Source organism: Podarcis pityusensis, assembly GCF_964106645.2.
Source record: "Podarcis pityusensis genome assembly, chromosome: 1".
In the NCBI taxonomy this organism is placed as follows: domain Eukaryota; kingdom Metazoa; phylum Chordata; class Lepidosauria; order Squamata; family Lacertidae; genus Podarcis; species Podarcis pityusensis.
Window position 1 is genome coordinate 7,002,701 of NC_138028.1, and position 27,466 is coordinate 7,030,166.

At 45.8% G+C, this 27,466-nt stretch overlaps 1 protein-coding gene across 1 annotated transcript in view; it reads right to left on the minus strand.

Moving 5' to 3' along the window:
* TMEM260 (transmembrane protein 260) overlaps nt 1-27,466 on the minus strand; it is a 69,250-nt gene that overhangs the window by 26,192 nt on the left and 15,592 nt on the right. The window contains exons 4-10 of the mRNA XM_080974563.1: nt 11,295-11,472; nt 9,566-9,679; nt 6,491-6,670; nt 4,953-4,993; nt 2,924-3,007; nt 2,379-2,496; nt 650-822 (exon numbers count right to left, since the gene is read on the minus strand). Of these exons, the coding sequence (XP_080830689.1) occupies nt 650-822; nt 2,379-2,496; nt 2,924-3,007; nt 4,953-4,993; nt 6,491-6,670; nt 9,566-9,679; nt 11,295-11,472 (888 nt within the window). The remainder of the gene's footprint in view (nt 1-649; nt 823-2,378; nt 2,497-2,923; nt 3,008-4,952; nt 4,994-6,490; nt 6,671-9,565; nt 9,680-11,294; nt 11,473-27,466) is intronic.

Below are 27,466 nucleotides of genomic sequence, written 5' to 3' on the forward strand. Positions count from 1 at the left end.
ACCTCCGGAACAAATTAAGTACTTAACCCGAGGTACCACTGTATTTTGTTGGGAGCTGCCTAGAGTGGCCGGGTACGAATAAAAGAATAAAAAAAAACCTGTAGTAGTAGTAATAGTAATAGTAATAGTAATAAATAGGCCAATTGCTATCTTTCAGCTTACCTATCTGGCAAGGGTGTTGTGAGTAGGGACATCAGACAATTTCAATGGAAATGGAAACGGAAGGGGAAATGGCTGATGTTGCTTACATGTCCCATGTCCAGAATGGAAATCAAACCAGTTCGGGATTTGTTGTTGTTCCTGCTCCTTCTGATATGTAACTGATTATGTCCCCCTCCCTGTTTGCATTCCCTTTCCTTTGCCCAGGGTGGAATGGGATGTAGCAGCGAGGCAGCGAGATGAATAACGTAGCATTTGGCGAAAGGCGAACTGCAGTGGAACGGAAGCGGCGCTGCATGCGATGGATACAAGGCAGAACAGAAGACGGTGCCTCCTTACAACACGAGTTGCGTGGCTAAATAAGGAAGCGAGAAGCAGGTGTGGCTGCCCTGAACCACTTGAGGGAACAGTGGGAAATGAACACGACGCTAATTGGACTTTTAAGCCCACTCTGCAAAGCTGGACCCACTGTGCTCTTTCTTGCAGTTACCTGTAATTAGAGCAGATCTGCCCAGTAACCAGAACGGCAGCAAGAAGCCATTCCAGGCAGCGAAGCACTCGCCTGTTTCCAGCTACCCCCTCTGCAAAAGCGAAAAACGAAGAGAAACCGAGGCCGGCTAGAACAGCAACCACCGCATTGCTCTGCATCCAGAATCGCTCGACCTGCGGAAGGACAGACAGACAGTGTTTCCCCAACTGCGTAGAAATGTGATGGGTATTAGACTCATAGAAATGCAGAGTTGGAAGGGGACTACGGGGGTCATCTAGTCCAACCCCCTGAAATGCAGGAATCTTTTGCCCAACGTGGGGCTCATGCTCCACCAACTGAGCTATCCTAGGTATCATAGTAAGGATATATTAATTATAACTGATTCTCTAGAGACCCGTGTGTTTGGATTAACACAAAATGGCTTGTGCCTGCTTTTAAAATGCAGGGCTTGCACCTAAAGAGACCCAGTACTGGAGTTTAAATCTCACTGTTAGGCAGATTTACTGACGCCTAAGAATAGGTTTTTAAACCTTTTTAATACATCCCAGCTCTTAAGGCACCTGGCCTTAAGACCACAGACTGCAAGGTAAGTTTAAAATGTTTTACTTACAGTCACTAGGTCTCAGAGTTGAATTTTCCTTAGTAGCAACAATAAAATGCAGGTAAATGTGCTTAGATGAAATATATACAGCAAAGCAGCCTCAGATACATATGAGAGGCAGAGAACAAAGTTGATGTATTTCTGCTTCCTTGCTTGTAGCGTGATAGAGAGACAGAGAAAGGATGTGACATCACAGAGGCTACTCTAGTAATTGAGAACTCTGTGGTCCTTAACCCCTTCACATACTAACTAGCACTGTTAGGTTTGACTGCAAATCTCCCACACAATGCATGTTTGCAAAACGCTGCATGGAGTTCAGCTTTAGTGAATATAGACCTGGGAGATTGTCTTTCGATTTTCCAAAATCTAGAGGAAGGGCCACAGCTCACTGGCAGAGCATGTGCAGAAAGCCCTAGGTTAAATCCCTAGCATCACCGGCAAAGAAGGTAATCTCTGCCTGGGACAGGTGGAATTTTCAGGTTTAAATTTTAGTTGCATGTAATTTTAGTTACAACCTGGCATCTTCTTTCATTTTGCCAGTTTATAAGGAGCAGGTATAAAACAACAGAAACTAGGGAACACATCAACATTATAGAAAAAAGAGAAAAGTATAAGGTATGCTGAAAATAATTAGGTTTTCTCCAGTCCTCAACAAAGTCAAGCAGAGATACAGCACTCATGTCCATAACATGTTTTCTGCGAAAAAGGGAAGGAACCAAGAGTTGATGAATACTATAAATTTAATCAGTCTCATTATCTGAGATATCACTATCAGTTTCTCTTTTTGCTTCTTCTTATTTGTCACCCTATCATAGACTTTCTAAAAGCTGAAAGTTTGCCCAGATTGAAACAAACTTCTACAGCCTTTCACATGTCACAGTGCTTTTTCTTTTTCATTTTTTTCCAGAACCGCCCCCCACCCACCCAAGAAATGGGCTTTGTGAGGGAAATGGAAAAATACTTTTTTCGCCCTTAACTTTTCTCTCCCTCCCCCAGACATTCATCTCTCTGCTCAGACATCGCAGAGCAATTTCTATATCCTGAAATAAGCTTTAAATTAAATTAAAACCATGCATTTTGTTTTTTAAAAAACAACAACATAAATAGCAACCTTGAAAGCAAACATACCACTCCTTTAAACAGCGGCTTTGAAATATCCAGATTTGCTCTCCAAGCAAAGAATAATGAATAGGCAAGGAGCATTGAAGTGAACAGCCAGACTAAATTTGGCTTCTCCATCTTGGGCCTAGAAGAGGAGGAGAGGGGAGAGAGACTGCGATTAAGAGAGTGATTAAGGTGGAAAAATGCAAATGACAAAGCTGTGTTTTAATTGAAGAACGGCAGAAGATGCAGCACACACAACTAACATCACGAAAGGTACATCAGAGATGTGATTCTAAAGAAAGCCGGGCGAAAGGTGGTTGCTGTTGGCTTAAATCATTATTTTTAATGTGATCGTTAAAATTACGCTTCAAACAAGGTTCCCAGGGTGGAATACAAAGACTGCAGTGAAATGAAATAAATCAGCTACACAGCCATAAAATCACTAATCGGTACAATAAGGGAGCGGTCCAAAAGCCCCACAAAGGCCTGGGTTTTAGCAATGCACAACGGAGGAGGATACGAGAACAACTTTTTGAAGAGTAAACCCATGAACAAAAACCGGGCGCTACCTCACTGCTGCACACAAACACGCGATGATAGCAAGGGCTTGGGTGATGGCGGAGAGCTCCGTCCTCATGTCAGTCACTTGGAAACTGCAAAGGCATCAAAAGTCAAAATATTGGTAGTGCAATAGCTAAAAGCAGGTGTTGCAGCAGCCGTCAGATCAATGCATCCACAAATCACAGCAGTACAACCGCTGGCAGAAAAATCACGGGGTCTCAGAAGCCATGGAGTGGAAGTCATGATGTCCTATTCTGACAACTGGGAAGACTAAGCTGGGGCCCTGCATAGCCCACAGTTGACACCTGCCCTGGGCCACCCTTTAAAGACGTATTTTGCCCGAGGTTGCAATGAATATTTGGCCGCTGGCTCCCATGGTGTTTCAGGGTGAAATGACGCAGCCTGCGTCAAATTCAACTGTGGTTTCCCAGACGTCTACACCGTCCAATTGCCATATTCATCTGCACATTAAAGGTAAAGGTAAAGGGACCCCTGACCATTAGGTCCAGTCGCGGACGACTCTGAGGTTGCGGCGCTCATCTCGCTTTATTGGCTGAGGGAGCCGGCGTACAGCTTCCAGGTCATGTGGCCAGCATGACTAAGCTGCTTCTGGCAAACCAGAGCAGCGCACGGAAACGCCGTTTACCTTCCCGCCGGAACGGTACCTATTTATCTACTTGCACTTTCATGTGCTTTTGAAATGCTAGGTTGGCAGGAGCAAGGACTGAGCAACGGGAGCTCACCCCGTCGCGGGGATTCGAACTGCCGACCTTCTGATCGTTAAGTCCTAGGCTCTGTGGTTTAACCCACAGCGCCACCCGCATCCCCATCTGTACATTAATCCTCTCAAAAATGTGTTTAAAGATTGTTAAACTCATTTTTTTGAAAAGCATCTTCTTTCAAAACATGCATGTCCAACGTTACATCAGTATTTTCACTTTTAAATACAATGGACGCTCGGGTTGCCAACACGATCCGTACGGGATGCATGTTCGCAACCCGCAGAGGCGCATCTGCGCACGTGAGGGTTGCGATTCAGCGCTTCTGCGCATGCACAAAGCGCGATTTAGCACTTCTGCACATGCATGACCGCCGGAACCCGGAAGTAACCCATTCCAGTACTTGTGGGTTTTGGTGGGTCCGTAACCTGAAAAAACGCAACCTGAAGTGTCTGTAACCCTAGGTATGACTGTACATTCTGACATGTCAAAATGTTTGGGAAGTGCAAGAGACCCGTGGACAATGAAGTTCCAATCTGCACATTGGTTCCAGGAGGTATGAAGGTGGTCAGCTGTGTGAGAATTCACGGAGATCAACCCCCCGAGCATCCCTGCCCTGGAACAATGTTATTACATCATTGGTATTGTGGGAAGTCAAAATGCTACTGCCTGATGCAGCCGAATAATCCCCAGGGCCTTCTGTGTGGCTGCTCCAAAAATGTGGAACTCTATCCCTAGAGAAGCCAGCCTGGCTCCCTCCTTGTTATCCTTCTGCCGGCAGATGGAGACCTTTTTATTCCAATGTGCTTTGGGGAACGGACCATTTTTCATAAAAGGGTTGGTGTGCCGTGCTGCTTTTATTAAAATTATTTGTATGATGTGTGTGTATATATAATTTTATCAATGTTTAATTGGATTTTAAATGATTTTCCCTATGTTTTTAGCAGCTCCTATTTTTATCAATTGCCTTGAGTCCCTAGCAGTGAAAAAGGAAGGATATAATACACAGAATAATAATAACAACAAAACAACAACAATAACAACAACAACAACAACAATAATAATAATAATAATTTATTTATACCCCGCCCATCAGGCTCGGTTTCCCCAGCCACTCTGGGCAGCTTCCAACAGAATATTAAAATACAATAATCTATTAAACATTAAAAGCTTCCCCAAACAGGGCTGCCTTCAGATGTCTTCTAAAAGTCTGGTAGTCGTTTTTCTCTTTGACAAAGAAGAAGAAGAAGAGGTCACCAGTATACGATTTTGTTATGAGCCCTCCCAGACCAAGAAAGAAATTAAATGATTCACTTACAGCAATATATCAGCCAGACTCGATCCATTCTCTAATTTTGCCTACACAGGAAAGAAAAACACTCGACAAATGCTGCAATAGGTTCCTGCCCTCTTTTTCCAGAGGTTAACCCCAGGATTTTTACATATTGTCAGAGCCAACTCCATGGGCAGAAGTACACTTTATTTTCCCTGTCCTGAATTTGCCAACATTCAGCTTTGTCGGAGGGTCCCAAGTTCTAGAAAAGGAGAGAGGGAAAAAAATCCCCATGCACTTTCTCCACACATAAATTTTTGCGCCACTGCCATGTCCTCCCTTATCACGGACTTTCCTCAGAGTCACTTGGTGCTGGCCCCAGTAACGTAAGGAGAGCCTACAGGATCAGGCCAACGGCCCATCTAGTCCAGCATCCTGTTCTCACAGTGGCCAACCAGATGCCTGTGGGAAACCAGGGAGCAGGATTCGAACACAGCAGCCCTCTCCCCTCCTGCTGTTTCCAGACAATGCTCAGAAGCACTGCTGCCTTCAACCGTGGAGGCAGAGCCGAGCCATCTTGGCTCATAGCCCTTGATAGATTTATCCTCATTTTCTGAACCGAATCCACTACCTTTTCGGAAACTGCTAGCAGCTGGATATCAGTTGGACGCCCCTTGCCCAGGGCACCTCCAATCATAGCTGTCAACTTACAGATTTGAAAATAAGGGACCAGCAGCCTCGAAAATAAGGGATCAGCAGCCAAAATAAGGGATTTTGTGAGCACAGGTATGTTCAACTTCTGAGCCCCTCCAAGCCAAAGGCAGAAAGCCCAGCCAGCAGCCAAACGAAGCTTCAAGCGGTGGTTCCCACAGCGCAGCAACCCGGCAAAGGGGATGCAGCAAGGAAAACCACCGTCACCTCTCCGCTGGGAAGCGCTGAGCAAAGGCGAGTCCCCAGGCAACACGGCCGATTTGATTGGCACAAGGCATGCAAGCTCCACCCCCCAGTCGTTCTTAGACTCCTTATTGGGTGAGCAACGCAGCCAAGCAATACAGTTGGAGCCTCCCTCCTCCCTGGCCGGCAAGGAGGGAGGGAGAGGAGCTGCTTCCTTTGAAACCCGGGAAATTTAAGGGACAGCATCAATAAGGGACAGCAGCGGGACACGGCGCTGGGATAAGGGACTTTCCCGCCAAATAAGGGATGGTTGACAGCTATGCCTCCAATTCATTGCATATGTTCAGCCTTCCCCTTCCATTGACACAAGCAAAGCAGAGTGTCACACCGCAGCTGTGACGGCCTCACCGGCCTCTCATTTTCCCTTCGGAACAAAATAACTACGATTAAGCGGCACGAGGGAGATTGCATTTATTTCTCTAGCTACCAAGCGGTTTAGCCACCCCAAAGAAGAAGCACAGGGGCTACGAAACCGCTATTTGAAAAATAACAATTTTTAAAGCTCTTCTGCCACTAGGATCCCAGGCTGTGCGTCTAAAATATTCGGAGCCACGCGGACTCCAGATACATAAGAGAAATCTTGTTCTTCGGAAGGGAGCCCCTCTCCACCCCCGCAACCCCCGGTTTACCAAATTGAAGGTTCCGTATTCTTCCCTGAGAAGATGGGTCGTAAATCCCTTAAGGGTCGTCTGGTCTCCCCAGGTCCAGCGCGCTTTGTTGAGGTAGGAAGAGGCAGGCAGGTAGAGATACGGCAGGCAGCCAGCCAGGAAGCAGAAAGTCAACTTTAGCATGTGGCCTAGGGTCAATTCCTGCACCAATAAAATAAAATAAAATAAAATGCCAAATTGCACCACGGTGATTATTTCGGTGGGGTCGTGCCGGAACTTTGCCATCAAACATCAAGGGTTGGGGAGGAAAGGCAAGGCAAAGGAAATATGTGGAGATATATATATTGACACACACAGAACTGATCTCTCAATTTGCACGTTAAGTCCCTGTGAAAAGGCGATGTTGAAAACGGCACCATCTCCGTGGATTACTCGGGGGAAATGACATCGCTCTGATCTCTTCTGCTTGGCAGGATGAATTTTTAAAGTGAAGCGAATAATATTAGAGGCTCCCCGAAAGATCATGTTTGTGGCGCGTTTCACCACTGAAACTGTGCCATGGGTGGTGGGAAACGCTGCAATGCGGAGATAAACCACTTTGCGATGATCAGAGTTGGCTGGTTTTCCACCTGCAACCCCCTTCGCCCATAATTAAATTAAATAACTAAGGCTTGTCCCCACCCCACCCCACCCCACACAACATGCTCTACGTCAATAGCTTGATCCCATTTATTTTTCTAGCTCTGGAGTGCCAGGACACAGCCGCACAGAAGGATTCAGAAGAGAATGGGTGTATGTCTAACTGTAAAAAACAACGGTTCTGTTTGCATGTCACAGTAAACCATGGTTAACGGTTTACAGATTGTCCTCTCCACTGGGTGAGAGGAACCACAAACCATGGCCTGCGGCTTAGCGTTTAGTCTGAAGCACTGACTATCATTTCTTTTGCTCACACCATAATTAGTAAGCAAAGAACAAATCTTGGCTTCACATTACGGCTTTTTGGGGAGCAGAGGAACCCACAATCCCTGGATCAGACATCCCACTAAGCCTAACATTGGCAAACCACAGCTTACTGTGACAGGAAAAACTCAGCTAACAGGGCAACTGAAAGGATTATTGCATTCTTTCTGAGGCTAAAGTTAGACAAGCTCTTGAAGGAAGATGTTTATCAATAACTATTAGCAATGCAGAATCTCCATGTTCAGGGGCAACGGACCTCTGAAGACTGGTTGCATGGTTGTTGTTGTTTTGTTTGTTTTTTTAAAAAACTGCACTTTAATACATAACAAGCAACCCATTCTAGATTGTAAGGTCCTTGGGAACAGAGAGCTATTTTTTGCTGTCTGAAATGATAATGGGGATGATGATGATGATGATTTTATTATTTGTCCCCTGTCCATCTGATTGGGTTGTCCCAGCCACTCTGGACAGCTTCCAACAGATATAAAAACATAAGGGCTGTATTTTTATACATGGTTTTAATATGTTAAAAAAACCTTTCCAAGCAGTGTATAGAAAACTAAAACAACAAATAATGTTACAAAAACACAGAATAAAATAATAATAATAATAACAATAAATTTTATTTATACCCCGCCCTCCCCAGGCAGAGCCAGGCTCAGGGCGGCTAACACCAATAAAATCACAGTAAAAACATAATAAGAAAAAAGAAAAAGAAAAAAAAAACAATTTAAAATACAGGTTAAAATGCAATTTAAAATGCAGCCTCATTTTAAAAGTCAAAACCATAAGGGGAGGGAAACATAAGGGTCAGACTGAGTCCAAACCAAAGGTCAGGCGGAACAGCTCTGTCTTGCAGGCCCTGCGGAAAGATGTCAAGTCCTGCACAGCCCTAGTCTCTTGTGACAGAGCGTTCCACCAAGTCGGGGCCACTGCTGAAAAGGCCCTGGCCGTAGTTGAGACCAATCTAACCACCTTGCGACTTGGGACATCCAAAATGTTGTCATTTGTGGACCTTAAGGTCCTCCACGGGGCATACCAGGAGAGGCGGTCCCGTAGGTACGAGGGTCCTAAGCTGCATAGGGCTTTAAAGGTCAAAGCCAGCACCTTAAACCTGACCCTATACTCCACCAGGAGCCAGTGCAGCTGGTATAGCACTGGGTGAATGTGATCCCGCAGCAGGGACCCCGTAAGGAGCCTCTCCGCGGCATTCTGCACCCGCTGGAGTTTCTGGGTCAGCTTCAAGGGCAGCCCCGCGTAGAGCGAGTTGCAATAATAAAACCATTAATACTAACAAATACGGACTATTCCCAGTTCTTTCTCCTTCTGAGACACCTGCCAGCTTCCTGGCTCTCACCCAAACTCCACGCATCTACTTTGGCTCTCTCCCAGAACAGAAAAAAAAAATCACAAAACCACCCCCTCCTCACAATAATGGGGGTTCCTGGAACCAAGTGGCAAACCCCCTAACCCTTCACTGTAGGCTTGCTTTTATGGGCAGGTCCCAAGGGGAATAGCACTTCCTCAAACCACCCAGAGATGTCTTCCATTTTGCACTCGGTCAGTTGCACTGCACGGGACCAGTTCCAAATTACCTCCTCCAAGCTATTAGAATCTCCCTCCTGCAACTTTGGGTGGCAAGCTCTGCCCCTTGCTGCATGCCCAGGTAAAAGGCAGAGGACCCCGGGACAGTTAAGTCCAGTCAAAGGCGACTCTGGGGTTGTGGTGCTCATTTCGCTTCCAGGCCAAGGGAGCCCACGTTTGTCCACAGACAGCTTTTCAGGCCATGTGGCCAGTAGGACTAAACCACTTCTGGCACAATGAAACACTGTGACGGAAACCAGAGTGCATGGAAATGCTGTTTACTTTCCCACTGGAGTGGTACCTATTTATCTACTTGCACTGGCATACTTTCAAATTGCTAGGTTGGCAAGAGCTGGGTCAGAGCAACAGGAGCTCACTCCATCGCGGGGATTCGAACCACCGACCTTCCGATCGGGAAGCCCAAGAGGCTCAGTGGTTTAGACCACAGCGCCACAGAGAGAAGGCTGCGAAGAGTGTCTGGCCATGCTCATCCCTGGACTCTCTCGGCCACCCAAGTCTTCTTTCCAAAGTGCACTAGTGGGTACTCACCCTCTCCCTGAGCAAGCAGGAGAAAACCCACAGAGCGACACAAATCACATAGATGACGATGGTGTGCTGGTTGCTCAAGCTGAGGCCGCAGCAGAAGGCGCCCGCTTTGCAGATCTGCAAAAAGGAAACAAAAGGAGCATCTAATCGTGGCTTTTTGAATTGGTTTTTCAGAAAGTAAGAACATGCTGGATCTGGCTAGTCCGATTTCCTGCTCCCACAGTGACCAACCAGATGCTTGTGGGACTATTTTATTTAGAAATACAATAGTCAGATGGATGGGCTATAAATAAATTGTTGTATTCTTATTAGTACAGTGGTACCTCTAGATACGAACGGGATCCGTTCCGGAGCCCCGTTCGCATCTAGAGGTAAACGTAACTAGTGATGGCACGTCTGCGCACGCGTGCGTCGCTTTTCACCGCTTCTGCGCATGCGCGTGACGTCATTTTGAGTGTCTGCGCATGCGCAAGCGGCAAAACCCGGAAGTAACGCGCTCCGTTACTTCCGGGTTGCCGAGGAGCGCAACTTGAACTCGCTCAACTCGAAGCGTATTTAACCCGAGGTATGACTGTAGCAGCTCTGGGTTTAGAAAGAGGCTCTGGTAGAAGGTGTTGCGGAAGTCTCTGGGAATAAGAGCAGGGATGATGGGATAGATGGACTTTTGGCCTGATCCGGCAGCCGAGCTCTTCTCATGTTCATAGGAGTTGCTGCCTGTCCGAGCAGACTATACTGGGCTAGATGGAAAAGCAGTCTTATGCGGTAGGAAGAAGTTTTCCGCGTTCCTACAGGAACAAATCCAGGTTTAGTGGAAGAGCATCGGTTTTAAATGCAGAAGGGGCAAGGTTCAAAACTTGGCAGCACCTCCAGGTAGGCCGATCTGAACCTCAGGAGTGCTGCTGCCAGTCAGGGTGGGCAATACTGAACTAGATGTCCAATGGTCTGACTCAGTAGCAGACAGTTTCGTCTGTTCCAGGTGTCTTAAACCATCACGTGCAGTTCGGCCCGAGATAAACCTTCCCAGACTCAGCTTCTTCCAGATGTTTCGGACTACAACTCCCATCATCCCCAGCCATCACGGCCATGCGCTGATGGGGTCTGTAGTCCAAAACATCTGGGAAGGCTGAAATCCAGAACGCGGCAGCCAGACTGGTGATTGGGAGCGGCCGCCGAGACCATATAACACCGGTCTTGAAAGACCTACACTGGCTCCCAGTACGTTTCCGAGCACAATTCAAAGTATTGGTGCTGACCTTAAAAGCCCTAAACGGCCTCAGTCCAGTATATCTGAAGGAGCGTCTCCACCCCCATCGTTCAGCCCGGACACTGAGATCCAGCTCCGAGGGCCTTCTGGCGGTTCCCTCACTGCGAGAAGTGAGGTTACAGGGAACCAGGCAGAGGGCCTTCTCGGTAGTGGCACCCGCCCTATGGAACGCCCTCCCAACAGATGTCAAAGAGGACAACAACTACCAGACTTTTAGAAGACATCTGAAGGCAGCCCTGTTTAGGGAAGCTTTTAATGTTTGATGTATTACAGTATTTTAATATTTTTTTGGAAGCCGCCCAGAGTGGCTGGGGAAGCCCAGCCAGATGGGCGGGGTATAAATAATAAATTATTATTATTATTATTATTATTATTATTATTAATTGTAGGCTCGGGTTGCTTCCATTAGTGGTGTAGGTGGGGAGGGAAATAATCTATTGTGATGTCTTTTGATCGTGAGCAGTCTACCTTTGATCTCTCCTTGGCGGTCGCAGCCTCCCGGAAGCGCACGCAGAGAGCCATCAGCAGCCCCACAAACAGATTGTTTAAGCTGAAAACCTCTGCCGTGATGGACCACTGCCATGTGAGGCGAGAAAACGAAAACATCCCCACAGCAAAGATTCCTGCAGCATGCTTGCCAGAAAGCCTGCAAACACAGATAACAAGAAAATGTACCGTCTCATCCAACAACTCTTCGTACACACCCCACCCCTCACACGGAAAAACAAAATTGAAGAAGCCTTCGTTGTCCTTCTGGGCTGCCGCCCCCACCCATCTTGAAACCCACAACAGCAGCAGCAGCAGCAAAATACACCTTTCTGGGGGGTCGCACCCACTGAAAGGCTTTTCTTGTTTTGGGTTTGGGGTCTTTTTAAAAACATGCCTTAATCTGGGCTTCTGGATCAGTTCTTGATTACAAGCGTTCAGCTCTGAAAGGTTTGGGGGAAGCAGGACGCATTGGTTGAGAGTTTAGAGACAGCAAGTGAGGGCTGGAGACTCTGTATGTGCACAGGAGTGCTCTCTCTCACGCATGCGCGCACACACACAAAAAAACACCCGTTGCAACAGCTTTCACATCAGTTTCCAAGCATCCTGCAGCAGCCCCGGGTTCAGCAAAAGTGTGCTTGAGGGGACTGAGGATGAAACTGGACTGCGGTTCTAGATTCAGGTAGGTAGCCATGTTGGTCTGATGCAGTCAAAATAAATTAAAAAATTTAAAAAATGTCCAGTAGCACTGTAGAGACCAACTAAGTTTGTTCTGCATGCACCCTTCTTCAGATACAAACTGTGGTGGTGGTGATGCGGGGGGGGGGGGGATCTCCCATTGGCACGGCTGAATACCATAAGCACAGGGGCCTCAATTTCCACCAGGACTGCTGAGCGGACAAAGGTTTAAAGTGCTCTCAGAGTATATGATTTTTGAAGCCATTATGTACCTTAACCTTCTCGTACGCTAGGTAGGCGTGCCATCCATACCTATTGTCAAAACTTTCTAGATTTAAAATACTAGCTTTTTCCAATGTAATCCAGTCTTTTAGCCATGCCAGAAATTCTGCTTCATAGTATAATTTTAGACTTGGTAATGCCAGTCCTCCTCTCTCCCTGTTATCTGTTAATAGTTTATACTTTATGCGTGGAAGGGAAGTAGAGGGTGGTGGGTTTTATAATTAAGTGTATAATTATGCAGCTGTTGTAATTTAGACATTATATTTTATGTGAGGGAATCATTGGGAATTTTGGTTATTATGTATGTATGTTAAGTTTCAATAAAGATCTTTGGGGGGGGGGAATTAAAAAAGGTTTAAAGTGCTCTCACCACGATCTTGGTCCATCTCAGGCCCTCCCAATGCAAGGTCTTATTTTTATTTTTCAAAACAAAAAATCAAAAAACCCTTACGCCTTAAGGTTGCATTCAGACATGACTTGACAGGCCTGCACAAAATGTTAATGATAGTTTATTGGTATTTTTATATGAGAGAACAGGGTATTGGGGTTGTTTTTCCGCCATGGGCTGGCTGGCTCTGCGCCAAAAACCAGCGCCCTAGCCCTGTGGTCCTGTTCGCAGGCTGTCAGGTGTAGTGTTTCGGTGTTTTCCAAGGACGAAATTCGCTGACCCCTCCCGGCTACGCTAACGCAGCTTCCTCCCGAGGGATATTTTGAGAGAAACAAAATGGCGGACCGCCACACCAACAGGGACCCAGTTGATAGCGTGTCCACATGTGGCTTCCTTCTGGAGCATTCCAGAATGACAGCCACTCGCTGAAAAGTTGGTGATTGTTGCTCTCTGCCCCCTCCCTGCACAAAAAAAGGCGTAAAGTAAGGAGTTTGGGTCCTTGCACCGGACTTCCTCCCCTCAAATATCAGCCAAAGGTTTTGCTTTTTTTAAAAAGCAACCCCAAAACTTTTGACCCAGGCACACATTAATGCTGCTGCTCACACAAGCATGGACAAAAAAAATGGGGGGTCAGCTATGAGACTGTGTTGCCCCCACCTTTTTAAGGCCTGGACTACACAACAGTACACACAACAGCAATCACAGATATTTGACCGGGAGGCTCAGTTTAATGGGCTTTGGTGCAGGTAAGTAAGGAAAGGTAAAGGACCTCTGGACGGTTAAGTCCAGTCAGTCCGTCTCCACATCTGGGATGGGGGAAAATAAGGAAGGGTAGTGGCAATGCTTGCTTCATTTCGCTTTGTTGAGTCAACTACCTAATTTATATACCACTTCATGGCAAAAAAGGACTTCTAAGCAGTATAAAAGTATGCAAACACAGGCATTAAAATATAAAAGACCTGTAATCAAAATATGCAATTAAAAATACACAGTAATACAGCAACAGCCATTGATTGAAATATGCGATAAAGCAATGTAATATGTTGTAATTTTTCTGTGCTCTTCCCAGGGAGCCAGCTCAAGGTCTTATTTATAAAAATATTTGCACATCGCTATGTCATAAAATATATCAAAGGGGTTTACAACAATGTCTATATGGAATAAGCACACGTTGAAAAAATTAAAAATCACGTTCTAACATTATAGCCACTACAACACGCCAGTGGCGCCTTCTGCCCCGATCCCTAAAAAACACAAATGCCCTAAAAAAACACAACATCCCTCTAGATCAGTCACCAATTCTAGCCTGATCCAGGAAAGTCTTACAATCAGCTACCAATAAGGACACTGTGAGGAGAGAGACTCCATCAGGCAAGGCCTTCTTCCACCTGCCTTGCTCCACCCTCTAGTCTTTGCTTCTCAATTTGTATTGTATTATTTTATGTACTGTGGCTTGCCGTTGTTTTATCGATTATAGTTTAGAAATTATTTATTGTAACTGTTGAGTGGATTTCTCTTTAACTTTTATATGTTGATATTATTATTTTGTACTATTCTAATAATTGTTCTAATAATTAGAGGGACGCGGGTGGTGCTGTGGGTTAAACCACAGAGCCTAGGGCTTGCTGATCAGAAGGTCGGCGGTTCGAATCCCCATGACGGGGTGAGCTCCCGTTGTCCGGTCCCGGCTACTGCCAACCTAGCAGTTTGAAAGCACATCAAAGTGCAAGTAGATAAATAGGTACCTCTCTGGCGGGAAGGTAAACGGCGTTTCCGTGTGCTGCTCTGGTTCGCCAGAAGTGGCTTAGTCATGCTGGCCACATGACCCGGAAGCTGTACGCCGGCTCCCTCGGCCAATAAAGCGAGATGAGCGCCACAATCCCAGAGTCGGTCATGACTGGACCTAATGGTCAGGGGTCCCTTTACCTTTACTAATTGTTGAATGTTACTTTATTTGATGTAGGTTGCTTATTTTAAAGTTTTGTTTTATTATCACATTTTTGTATTGCATTAGATTGTTAAAAGGTGTACATTTTCTGTTTCTTCAGCTTGTAAACCGCCTTGAGTATTGTAAGATAGAAAGAGGGTATACAAATAAGAAATGATGATGATGATGAAGACACGCTGCTGCCTCAGGCTAATGGTCCCTCTGGTCCAGCCTCCTGCTCTCGCAGTGGGAAACCAGATGTTGTGTGGCAAACCCACAATCAGGATTTGAACACAAGAGCCTTCTCCCCTCCTGAAGTTTCCAGCAACTGGTATTGGAAAGCACTGCTGACTCCAACTGCGGAGGACAGAGCGTAGCCATCCTGGGAAAAAGCCATCGATGGCTTCTCCTTCTCCATGAATTTGTCTAATCCTCCTTTAAAGCCATCTAGGTTGGAGGGAGGGAGGGAGTTCATTCCACAGTTTAACCAGGTGCTGTGCGATGAAGTCCTTTTTTTATCTGTCCTGAAAGAGAGGGTCTCCTTCCTTCTCACCTGAAGTGAACCATTAGTAGCAGCTGTACGAATAAAAAAACCAAACCAATAAGAATTGGGGGCTCTCCCGCTATTTAAAAGAAATTCTTTCAGAAGTCTAAAATGAGCAGTAGCTGGAAAAGTCAGCCAGGAAACATTTCTCAAGAGCTACGAAGCGCTGTGGGCCAATGTGTAAGATGGCTCCAGAATCACATTTATTTATTCGTTTTGTTTTGGAAGATTTATTCAACCACTCAGTCAAAAAACTTTCGAAGTAGCCACACAGAGAACAAAACTGCACATCAAACACAGGCGAAACCTACCTGCAAAAAGAATTACCGTGAAAAGACACAGGTAAAAATTGGTAGAAATTGGTTTTAAAAAATATGGGTGCCTAAAATTGCACACCCGGGCAAGCTTGCTGAAATAAAATGTTTATCGCTATTTGCAAAGCTGACACCATTTATTTAATACAGCGGTTCCCCATTAACTAAGTACTGTTTTTCAAAATCCAAGCCATGGACTTTTGAAAATTTTGATATCTGTTTGGTTGTTTTTGTTATGTGAACGGTGCCACGGACCTCCTCTGCTGACCAGCAACTGGGAACCATCGATTTAATGTATTACTAATTTATTCATTCTATATATTTATATCCTGCCCAATAACAAAAGTTTTCAGGAGAACTCACAACTACCATGAGAGGTGAGTTAGGGTAAGTATGATTGACCCAGTAAGCTTCATAGCCAAGCAAAGATTCGAGCCGAAGTCTCCCCTTTGCATGTTGCATTTTCTCACTTCTTGAATTGGGCCCCAACCTTAAAAATTTGGTGGGGCTATCAGATAAAATTCCCTTGGAGGCTGTTGCATCTGCGCAGTGAGGACAGGAAGCTACGTCATACTGTGTTGGACCACTGGTCAACATCGGCCAATGTCACCCACTCTGACAGGCGACAACTCCCCAGGGTCTCGTGACACAGAAAAGTCTCCCCAGTCACCTGTCATCTGAGATCCCTTTAAAAATGGAGGTGCTGTGTGGACTGAAACATGCATTCACAACACGTGCTCTACTGTAAAGTTACGGGCCCTCTGGGGGCCGGTCCACTGTCCCCCAGACCTTGTCGGAGGCTGGACTATATGGGGGGGTGAACAAATTCCTATGCCCCACAAATAACCCAGAGATGCATTTTAAATAAAAGCACACATTCTACTCATATAAAAACACGCAGATCCCTGGACCATCCGCAGGCCGGATTTAGAAGGCGATTGGGCCGGATCCAGCGCCCAGGCCTTAGTTTGCCTACCCATGGGCTAAGGATACGATACGATAATCTTTATTGTCATTGTCCCATACAGAACAACAAAATTGAAAAAATTACACCAGACATTCAAAAACTAGCAAGCCTGCTATCCCAGCCTGGTTAACCCCCTAAAAACTCTGATACCCCATAATTAAATGTAATATACTCCCATAGAGACTACCTTACACTGTGTTTAAAACCAAAATCGCATTTGGATAGAAACTATTTCTCAGGTGGCTAGTCCTAGTCTTTATAACCCTGTACCTTCTTCCAGAAGGCAGAAGCTGAAAGAGATCATTTCCGGGGTGTGCACTGTCATGCACTATCTCTGCAGCTTTCTTATGGCACCTGGAAGCCTAAATTTGATCCAAGGTGGGAAGAGTGCACCCAATTATTCTCTCTGCAGTCTTTACAACCTTGTAAAGTAAACCCTACACAAATCTGGAGAGGAATCCCTAAGGCAGTTGGATGTGGCACTTAGTATGTCTCCTTCCAGCAACTCCTGCAGGCAAGCTGTTGCCAAGCATCTTGCTCGTGGGGGGGGGGGTGTCTTGTCGCCTGGGGGCAGCCCAGGACCTCCATACACATTGCCTAGGCTTGCGCCATGGGGAGGTCACTTCAGCGCTGCTAACGCAGCAGAAACAATGCAGGAGCAAGCAGTTATGAGTTACTTCAACCACAGCAGGTACTGGATTCTCCAGCAGTGTGACTTCAGCCCCGGAGGTGAACTCTGCTGTCTCTTGAGACAGATGGACGAAAACAACGACGCCACATGGAAGGTGTTTTTTCCTGCTCCGGAAGAATGTAGGACCCAAGCCAATGGATTCAAATGACAAGGAAGGAGTGTTAGGATATAGTTAACAGAGAACAACTTAAGGTTTATATACAGAGGTTGCAATTGGGTTGAACCACAGGTGCTACAGGTTACACGGAAAGGGGGAGGATGTTAGGATATGGTTCCGTTCCACCTTAAAAGGAGCAGGCATGACTGTTGTGTGTCACATGCCTGTTTACTTCCAGCACAGGCTTGCTGGGAACTTCCGTTTCTATATTGCTTTTGCTATGCGGCTGCATGCTTGGACACAAAGGGAAGCAGACATGTTTTTTCCTTTGTTCCTGAACTATACTGAATAAATGCCTGTAAATAATGCTTACACATGTCTCTGTCCGCCACTTCCGTTGTGAGAAGTTACTCACTCTGCTGATTAGAGCGCGCCAAGTCTCCAAAGGTCTCTGAGGCTCGTGTCGCTGATTGATGCTGTTTTGAGAACCGGAGAACCGGCTGCCGGCCAGTGGCTGGAGCCAGCTGGGGGCCTGCCAATTGCCCCCGTCTCCCGGCAGCATCCCAACAAGGAGATGCTGACTCAACATCAGGAAGAACTTTCTGACGGAGAGAGCTGTCCAACAGTGGAAGGTGGTGGACTTTCCTTCCTTGGAGGTTTCTAAGCAGTGGTTGAATGGCCATCTCTCAGGGCTTCTTCAGCTGCGATTCCCACTTTGCAGGAGGTCCCTTCCAACGCTACAATTCTACGATTCTCAAACAGATCCCAGGGTAAATCCCAGGGTGTGGCCTGAAGGCAAATGAGCAAAACCTTTATTGTTTTATTGTTTGTGGGGCTGAGAAGGACCATAGGATGCTGATGCACACTGAGTCAGACTGTCTAGCTCAGTAGTGCCTGCACTGGCAGGCAGCAGCTCTCCAGGGTTTCAGCCCGAGGTGTGCTACTGGAGACTTTCACCTGGAAATGCCGGGGGCCTTCTGAATGCCAGGCGTGTGTCCTCTGCCGCTACACTACAGTCCTTCCATGGTATACAGTGGACGCTCGGGTTGCGAACATGATCCGTGCGGGATGAACGTTCACAACCCGCAGCGTTCGCAACCCGCAGCGGCGTGTCTGTGCATGCGCGGGTTGCGATTCGGCGCATCTGCGCATGTTTGATGTATTACGGTATTTTAATATTCTGTTGGAAGCTGCCCAGAGTGGCTGGGGAAGCCCAGCCAGATAGGCAGGGTATAAATAATAAATTATTATTATTATTATTCTGCGTATGCACGACCGCCGAAACCCGAAAGTAACCAGTTCCGGTACTTCCGGGTTTCGGCAGTCCGTAACCTGAAAAAACGCAACCCGAAGCAGCTGTAACCCGAGCTATGAGTGTACTGACGACTGGTGTCAGAAAGGTACAAAACAGACACCTGATGCTGCCTTGGTGATGGCGAGCCAGACAGGAAGCTGGAGGAGGAAGAGGAGGAGCACTTCACCCACTGAACTTTGACCTTTCCCAGAAGGGGCGACTGGGATGACAGGGCAATGATGAAACACTCCTCTGCGAAATTTTCCCTGCCAGATTTTGCTTTCTCAAAAAGCCTTGAACACACCATACACTTAAAAGCACCTTTCCTCGCCCCGGAGATTGCTGGGAACTGTTGTTTGCTCCTCACAGCACTACAATCCCCAGCAGCTGTAATGAACTACAGTTCCCAGGATTCTTGGGGGGTGGAGGGAAGCAATGTGCTTTAAATGCATTTTAAATGCACGGTGTGTGACAGGCCAAAATGTGCCTCCTGTCCACTTTACGCAGGACCAGCTTAGAACCCTTTTGGATTGGGGCACCGGGGGCAGGAGGAGAAGGCGGCTGGTGAACTGGTCACCCAGGCACTGATCGTTCACTGATGACAGCATGTCAGAGGGCAATTTACATTTGAGAATAAGAAATAAGTCTGGGAATTATCCCTGAGAGAAAGCAGCCTTCCCTCCCATTAGTGATTCCTCACCTGGGTTTTCGACTCCTCCCTTTGGAGACCCTAAGGCAGCGGTTCTCAACCTGTGGGTCCCCAGATGTTGTTGGACTACAACTCCCATCATCCCTGAGCTCTGGCCTTGCTAGCTTGGGGTGATGGGAGTTGTAGTTCAACAACATCTGGGGACCCACAGGTTGAGAAAGGCTGCCTGCAGGCAACTGAAATCCTGAAACTTTAGGTCAGACCTTGGGATCTAGACCCTTTAAGATGCCTAGCTAGCAGAAGCAGTGGTCAGGGATGATGGGAACTGTAGTCCAAAAACAGCTGGAGTTTGGGGAACCCTGCATTAGACCAAGAGGTCTAAATATCCCACCCACTTCTAAAAGGCCACAGATAGTTAAAGGCCAAAGGCTTGGTTAGAGAGGGATGTTTTTGCCTGGCACCTAAAGATATGTAATGAAAGCACCAGGTGAGCCTCCCTGGGGGAGTGTTCCACAAACGGGGAGCCACTGCAGAAAAGGCCCCGTTCTCGTGCTGCCACCCTCCAGGCCTCTCACGGAGGCGGCACACAAAGAAGGGCCTCAGGTGATGACTGAAGAATCTGGGTATGTTCATATGGGGAGAGGTGGTCCCTGGAGTTCTAAGCTGTTTAAGGCTTTATAGGTCAAATACAGCAGTTTGTATTGGGCCCAGAAACTAACTAGCAACTAGTGCAGTCGGGCCAGGTTCAGTGCTCAAGCCATCTTGTGTTGGTGAGCATCACAGCCATTAAATTCTGCACCAGTTGAAGTTTCCGAACCATATTCAGAGGCAGCCCCGTGTGTGTGTGTGTGTGTGTGTGTGGGCGCACTGCAATACTAACTTAATTAATGAATTATCTGACAAAGGCTAATGGAACGAGGACACGATCCAGAAGCTTACAGAATCGCAGTGTTGTAGAGCTGGAAGGGACCCTGAGGGTCCTGCAGTCCAACTCCCTGGAATGCAGGAATTTCAACTAAAGCATCCATGATAGATGACCATCCAACCTCTTGTGCTAACTATGAAAACCTGGCTGAGAATTGTGGGCAGTTGCCATCACCACGGCCTCACCCATTTACATGGGGAAGTAATGGGCGGGTTGTTGTTGTTGTTGTTTAGTCGTTTAGTCGTGTCCGACTCTTCGTGACCCCCTGAACCACAGCATGCCAGGCACTCCTGTCTTCCACTGCCTCCCGCAGCTTGGTCAAACTCATGCTGGTAGTTTCGAGAACACTATCCAACCATCTCGTCCTCTGTTGTCCCCTTCGCCTTGTGCCCTCCATCTTTCCCAACATCAGGTCTTTCCCAGGGAGTCTTCTCTTCTCATGAGGTGGCCAAAGTCTTGGAGCCTCAGCTTCAGGATCTGTCCTTCCAGTGAGCACTCAGGGCTGATTTCCTTCAGAATGGATAGGTTTGATCTTCTTGCGGTCCATGGGACTCTCCAGAGTCTCCTCCAGCACCACCATTCAAAAGCCTCAATTCTTCGGCGATCAGCCTTCTTTATGGTCCAGCTCTCACTTCCATACATCACTACTGGGAAAACCATAGCTTTAACTATACGGACCTTTGTTGGCAAGGTGATGTCTCTGCTTTTTAAAATGCTGTCTAGGTTTGGGTGGGTTACAAAGGAGAATTTCTGGTGCCCCAATCAAAGGCCCGATCCTATTTAGAACAGGTCAAGTCTCTCCCTCTTTTCCAGTTCTACCAATGAAACCTGGCGGAAGTTCAGCAGGTCCAGGGACTAGAAAACACTTACTTTGGAGTGACGGTTCTGCGGAATGTTTGAAGAAGATGGAGCTCCTACAATTTCTCTCACGCGAGAAGTATTACGTGAAAGCAGCCGCACAGTGCAAACACACTCCAAAGGGCACTTTCCCTCAGAAGTTGCAAAAATGGTGTCATCAGAAGTTGCTCCTAACTCTACGGTGGGCGGCTATCTCCTTAAGGCAGCCAGGGCTGACGTTGCGACCCAATCTATCGTTCCGAGTCACGCTTTTTTCCAAAAATTCTCTCTATAGACATACTTTTTTAAAAAGAAAACCAACCTGCACTTTATTACAGCTTCAACTGGTGTAGTTTAAGCAGAGATGCCCGGATGCCAAGTGGTGGAACGGAAAGTTAGGGGTATGGGGTAGGAAGGGGGGAGGTTGGAGGGGGGGAAGGAAGGAAAAGAAAAGAGGAAACTCTGCAGGAAACAGATTTAAGCAATTTAAATGTTTTATAAGTTTTTTTTGTAATTGAGGAAACTTTTCATAATCTGACATTTGTTAAAAAAAAAAAAAGAGCCCACTTATTAGAAATTATGCAGCAGAGAGGGCTGTGGAAATATGAGCTCGCTTCACAATTATGAAGGCAGGCTAGGAAGCCCTCCTCTATTGTGTGAAGTGGCATAAACCCCACAGAGGGGCCTATCAGCTCACTAACAGGCGGGGGGCTGCGCCTTTCAAAGTGAGAGATACAAGCTTCAGGGCAAAAACCTGCCAGCTCCCTTCTGACCCCGCAATCCCCTACTGGTGACAGATCCAAGCTCCATAGCAAATTAGACCTTCTAACATTACAATTGCAGAAGACAGATTCCATTAGCGGTATCTGAAATTGAGTGGAGAGCAGCCGCGTTATCAGACCTGACTCATAAGCGGTGCTATTAATCAGAGCTATGATAGCATTTATATATTTCAAGCTATCTGCCTCGGCTGTGATATTCGGCTACAAAGGGTTGATGGGACTTAGGGACGGGGACAATGGAGCTTTCTTGGAAAAGCAGAGTAAATCAAGAAAGTCTATGACTTCCGCACATTCTGAAGGGATTGCGGTTTACATAAATTTTCTCCCAATTGGAGATTGAGCTCTTCCCCATCTTACACATGGGATTTAGTTGTCACTCAATGGGAACAGCTGTGAAAAGGTGAAGCAGCCCACCGTTCAGAATACTGCCTCCGCTTTTAAAGCAATTAACCCGTGAACAGGAGGATACCTGGCGATATCAAGAGGATTAGGCCAGGCAGCGCTTTATTAACATTTCCTTGAACTAATTCTAACTCTGACTAGCTGTCACGAAAGACTCCCTTTTTGGGGGGGGGGGAGAAAATTAAGGGTGGGAGGGGGTGCACTGGCCTGCTTTTTTCTCTCCAACACCCCCCTCCCGGCTCCCAAAAATGAAGCATGGATCCTTGAGTCTAACAAAAAAAACAACAACCCCAGCATCTGCTATTTTTTTTTTTTTTAAAGCAAATGCAAATGAGGGAAATCGGTTAAGGTCCCTATAAAGTCTAATTCAATGCAACTCTGCTGCAAGTGAGAGAGAGAGAGGGAAAAAATATCTCTCTCTGTGTGTGTGTGTGTGTGTGTGAGAGAGAGAGAGAGAGAGAGAGAGAGATCAATTAGCCAAGGGGTCATGGTAGATAGTCTCCTAAAAGGGAAATTAATACAAGAGCTTTCTACAGCCTATTATTCCACACCCCCACTTTGCTAAAACTTAGAAGCTACTTGTTACTTAAGTATTAGCTGCTCCCGAAATTATAAAGAGCCTTGCAAGAACCGCAGACAAAGGGGAATAGTCTAATCTGGGAGAAATGTACCCAAATATACCTTAAATCGGAAGATTCCGCACTCGCTTTTCAAAGCGCGGCGTTTTAATTTTCTGCTCGTCGCTGAATGGGATGATGGTCAGAGATACAATGTTTGAAGAGAATAAGCTCTGGGCTTAAAGAGTAAAGTCTCCATTTGCTCCAGGATGGCATATGAAAGCAAGGGAGACACCCGGGCAGGTGGAAAATCTGATCAATTAATTTGCCTGACAGTAGGCAGGTAAGGATTCTTTCGGGATTGGGGGGGGGGAGAATTGATACAACAGCCTCACCAGCCCATAGAAGGAAGGAGTCAAAACTGCATGGTCAAACAAAGGCAAGCACCCTCATATTCTGCGAAGAAAGCCGAACAATTCCTCAAACGAGCCCCAAGTTTATAAAAGATCGAGAGGCGGGTGGGAAAGGGAATATAAATCCAAACTGGGAGTCAACTCGTCCCGTTTAAACTGAGGATCCGAGAGCTGCAAAATGGGTGCATCGCAAACTCGCAGCAAAGAGCTAGCCTTTCGCTTTAGCAGACTGTGCCTTGCAACCAAATTTACCTTCTGATTTCTACAGTTCCGGCTTAACTTTGGAGAAGCTGCCTTCTTTCCCACCCCCCCTTGCCCCCTCCACGGCATATTTAAGATTCCTTTCACTTCAGGGTAAGGGGGGGGGGAAATGTCAGTGCTGTTCTGTGACTTTCGGCTGCGGGTGCAAACAGGCAGGTGCATCGATGTGGCTCGTCAGCTGCCCTGTGGACGCCTTGCTTTTATTTTAGATGAGCCAATATGTCGTGGCTTCCGCTTCAAGAGTTTCCACACGCCAAGAATGAAAGCTAAAAATTAAGGGAAAGGGGGCAAAGCTTTTTCTCGTTATGTATTTCTACCTAGGGAAAAATGTAAACGTCTCCTGCCATAATATAAACAAGAGAGAATTCTGTAGTGATTTCCCCCTTCACACACACAAGCAAAAAGTTAACATTTGCTTTTAATTTATGCTCTTGTCCTCTCCTGTGTTTCTCTGAATACACAGACAGGCAAAACAAACATGAGGGTGGCCTTATAGCCTAACACCCATCTTGCAGTTTCAAACCCGGATGGAATGAATTATAACTTTCCACTTTGGGAATGCTGGTTAATGTGAATTTATTTCTTTTCGGCAGTCTTGAGAGAACGCCACATTCTCCAGTACAGTTGCAAAACCTTAGGAAGAGGCATTTTGTAAAAGAATTACATCCCAGGTCTGCAGATTTCTGCTTTCTTTCCCTTTCTTCCTCCATGTGCAAAGCAGCACATGTTTCACAACTGCTAGAATGTGTATTGCTAAACACCCTATAACTCCATCCCTGCTTAATGGAAAGAATGCAAGAATTTCACTTAGGAGAAAGAATAAGCAAATATTATGCCTCATCTAAGATTCTATAGAACTTTTGCTTTCAATGATGTCGGAACTCACAGGTAGATTAACACTTTTGTTTTTCCACTTCTTCATTATTTGCAAAGGGAACCCTTTTATGAGTCAATACTTTACTTATTCTTTTGGAGCTGTGCTATTATCTTTGTACTTTTCCCCTTCCACTTTATGCTTTACATTTCTGATTCTTCGCCTACTTTATATTCGTTGTTTGCACTTCCTGACAAATAAATAATTTTTTAAAAAATAAATAAATAAAATAAGTGAGAGAATGAATCCATATGGATTCTATTGAGCAACCGTTGCAACATTTGTTTTGAAAGGGCTGAAACGTTAGCATACAAAACATAAAAAGGTGCCCCCTCCTCAAAAGGAAAAGGGGGTGGGGAACCAGCACACCCACGCAAAACAACTCTGTCAAAAGGCAATCTTAAAAAATTAAACTGGCATTAAAAAAACACCAAAAAGATAAAAGATGGAAAATTCAGGAGCTGAGTCGTTTTAAACCTAATCAGTAACAGCTGTTAAAAACAGTGGTTTTCATATCAAATCTGCTCACGCAGAAATTGAAGTGATAAAAATTAAGGAGATAACTAAAAGAGATTTTTCTGGGAGGGAATTCCTATTTCAGGCAAGAAGTGTAGATGGAAACTGGAAGACGGTTGTTTTTTTCGTTCACATAAAAAGTGGGGGGGAGGGAGTCCTAAATACCTGGCAGAATTCAAACCATGATTAGAAGAACAAAGTGTCAGAATACAGTTAACACTAATCCCGCGTGTAGAACAATGTCCTCTTAAGTGGGAATGAATGAAACTATTGTACGCATCAAAAAGCCTCCTTCAATTAAGAATTAAAATGAAACTATCTTGACCCGAAAACGAAGAGGAAAACTTGGGGAAGATGCCTCAAAACACAACGCTGGACAAAGGACCAGAATCTGTTAAAAGAACTGATTTACATAGCATATACAGAGAGGAAATTGTGGAAAGTGATGGCTGGGGGGGAGAGATGGTTCGTTGGTTGGTTATAAAACAACAGAACCAAATTAATATAACACACAAAAAACAAACAAAAAAAATGCCAGCGAGAAGCCAAGCAACGATTCTTTACTGTACTCAACTGTCAGCGCTGCAAACAGCCTCCGTGCGCTTATATGCACACGGAAGGAAAAAAAGGTTTCCAGAAGGTTAAGTTCAGGTCAGGCAACAAATGAAATTGTTAACAACCCCAACTGACACTGTATAATGTCTTCTTCTGCCAAATCAATAGGCCGCTCTCGGCTCCAGATTACCATAGAGATGGTCTGCTCCTTTCTGAAGGGTGCCTATTGTCTGAGGGGGAAAACAGATTTGCCACTTGAACTGCCGTTGTTCCCCCCGAGGATCTGCACTTCATTAATTATTTGCTGCCTTAAAAAAAAAGGAAAAAGAAAAGCGACAGACTTTTCGTATATTTGCAAGCACCTATTGGATTACAGAAGGAATTTGAGATATATATTTTTCTTGTTTCTGAGCCCCACCACCCAAAAGAAATCCCAGAAGACTTTTTTAAAGGTCACTCTGCCCTATGCAAATATAGGGGGTTGGTATCGTATTTGGAGACGCCTCGGGGGCGTCTAGAACTCAGTTGCACCCACTACCCTGAAATGACGTACCTTGGAATTCTGCAATCTGGTGCACGGCCAGATGTTTTGGACTAATGGGAGTTGCATTCCAAAACACCTGCAAGGTACCAGGTCAGGAAAAGCTGCCGTAACTATTTCCTGAATCTCTTTGGGTAGAGGAGCACAAGGCAAACTCTTTAGGCTCTTAAAATAAATTTAAAAAGCAAGAATGTCCCAAAGGGACTTCAAGCATTCCTGTGACTGTTCTACAGAGTGTCCTTCAGACTTAATTTCACTTTTTTTTTTAAAAAAAAAGAAGAGTTTATCACGGGTGGGGAAATGCATGTAAGCGACAGCTGAGGTATGTGTGGTTTGCAACCAATCGTGACAGCGCAACATCACAGCATACCTCATCCCGCAAACATTGCTGGGGTGGAACACTTCTGTGGCATATTGTCAGAGCTGGCTGTACAAATGTTCTGCGCTGGAGGTTGCGATCTATGTCTGCCTTTGGTGTGCAAGGCCCATTAACGTGGCAGGAAAGCGCCGTCCTCAAATTGCAAAACTCCAGAGAAGGCCTACTAGCTGCAGCGAGCTGGGACAGAGTAGGTGATGTATAAGAAGTTGCGACTGCACCCCTCCACTACTGTTCCGTGGGTGTATTCTGCAACGTTATCGCTAATGCAATAAAAGTGCATTACAGGTGGGTTTTATAGTGGACAGTCCAAGCACCCTTCTGAGTTAATAGTTGTTCTGTAATGCTTCCCAAGGGACGTGGGTGGCACTGTGGGTTAAACCACAGAGCCTAGGACTTGCCAATCAGAAGGTCGGCGGCTCGAATCCCCACGACGGGGTGAGCTCCCGTTGCTCAGTCCCTGTTCCTGCCAACCTAGCAGTATGAAAGCACGTCAAAGTGCAAGTAGATAAATAGGTACCGCTCCTGCGGGAAGGTTCGCCAGAAGTGGCTTAGTCATGCTGGCCACATGACCCAGAAGCTGTACGCCGGCTCCCTCGGCCAATAAAGCGAGATGAGCGCCGCAACCCCAGAGTCGGTCACAACTGGACCTAATGGTCAGGGGTCCCTTTACCTTTACCTTTAATGCTTTCCAATGTCACAGCACGATTGACGTCTAGAGCGGCACCCTTGCACTGGAGCGCAAAGAAGGTGGGCCAAAAAAACCACCAAATTAAAAACCTGGAACATTCGTGGTTCATTCTGCAGGAAACTACAGGACGCACACGGATTGGAAACGAAACACTTGGATTTATTGGGTATATGAATAATTATTGTAAAAATGTGAAGACACTCGCAGGACTGATATTAACTCTGCGAAGAAAAATCGTAAATTCTAAAACTTTTTGACCAAAGAGACAGAGTTGACTATAAGGATATAAAGGTCAGAAGTGGAGGATATAAAATGTGATACAAAGACTTGAAAATAAAAAAAACCCGTTGAAGGTGTGGAGGGAAGTCACGAGCTCAGTAGAGCAAAGAATTTATTTGCTTTGTTATCGGTATGTTGAAATATTGGGTTAAAAAGAAATTAATAAAAATTGTATTTTTAAAAAAGGAAACTAAACACTTGGTCTGCCCCAAAATGTTTTAACGAAACAGTGATTGCCCCAAATACTGTCATAAGCAGAAATCATCATGAATGCACACTAAAAAGGACAGTTAAAAGAGCCTTATTGAAATGTT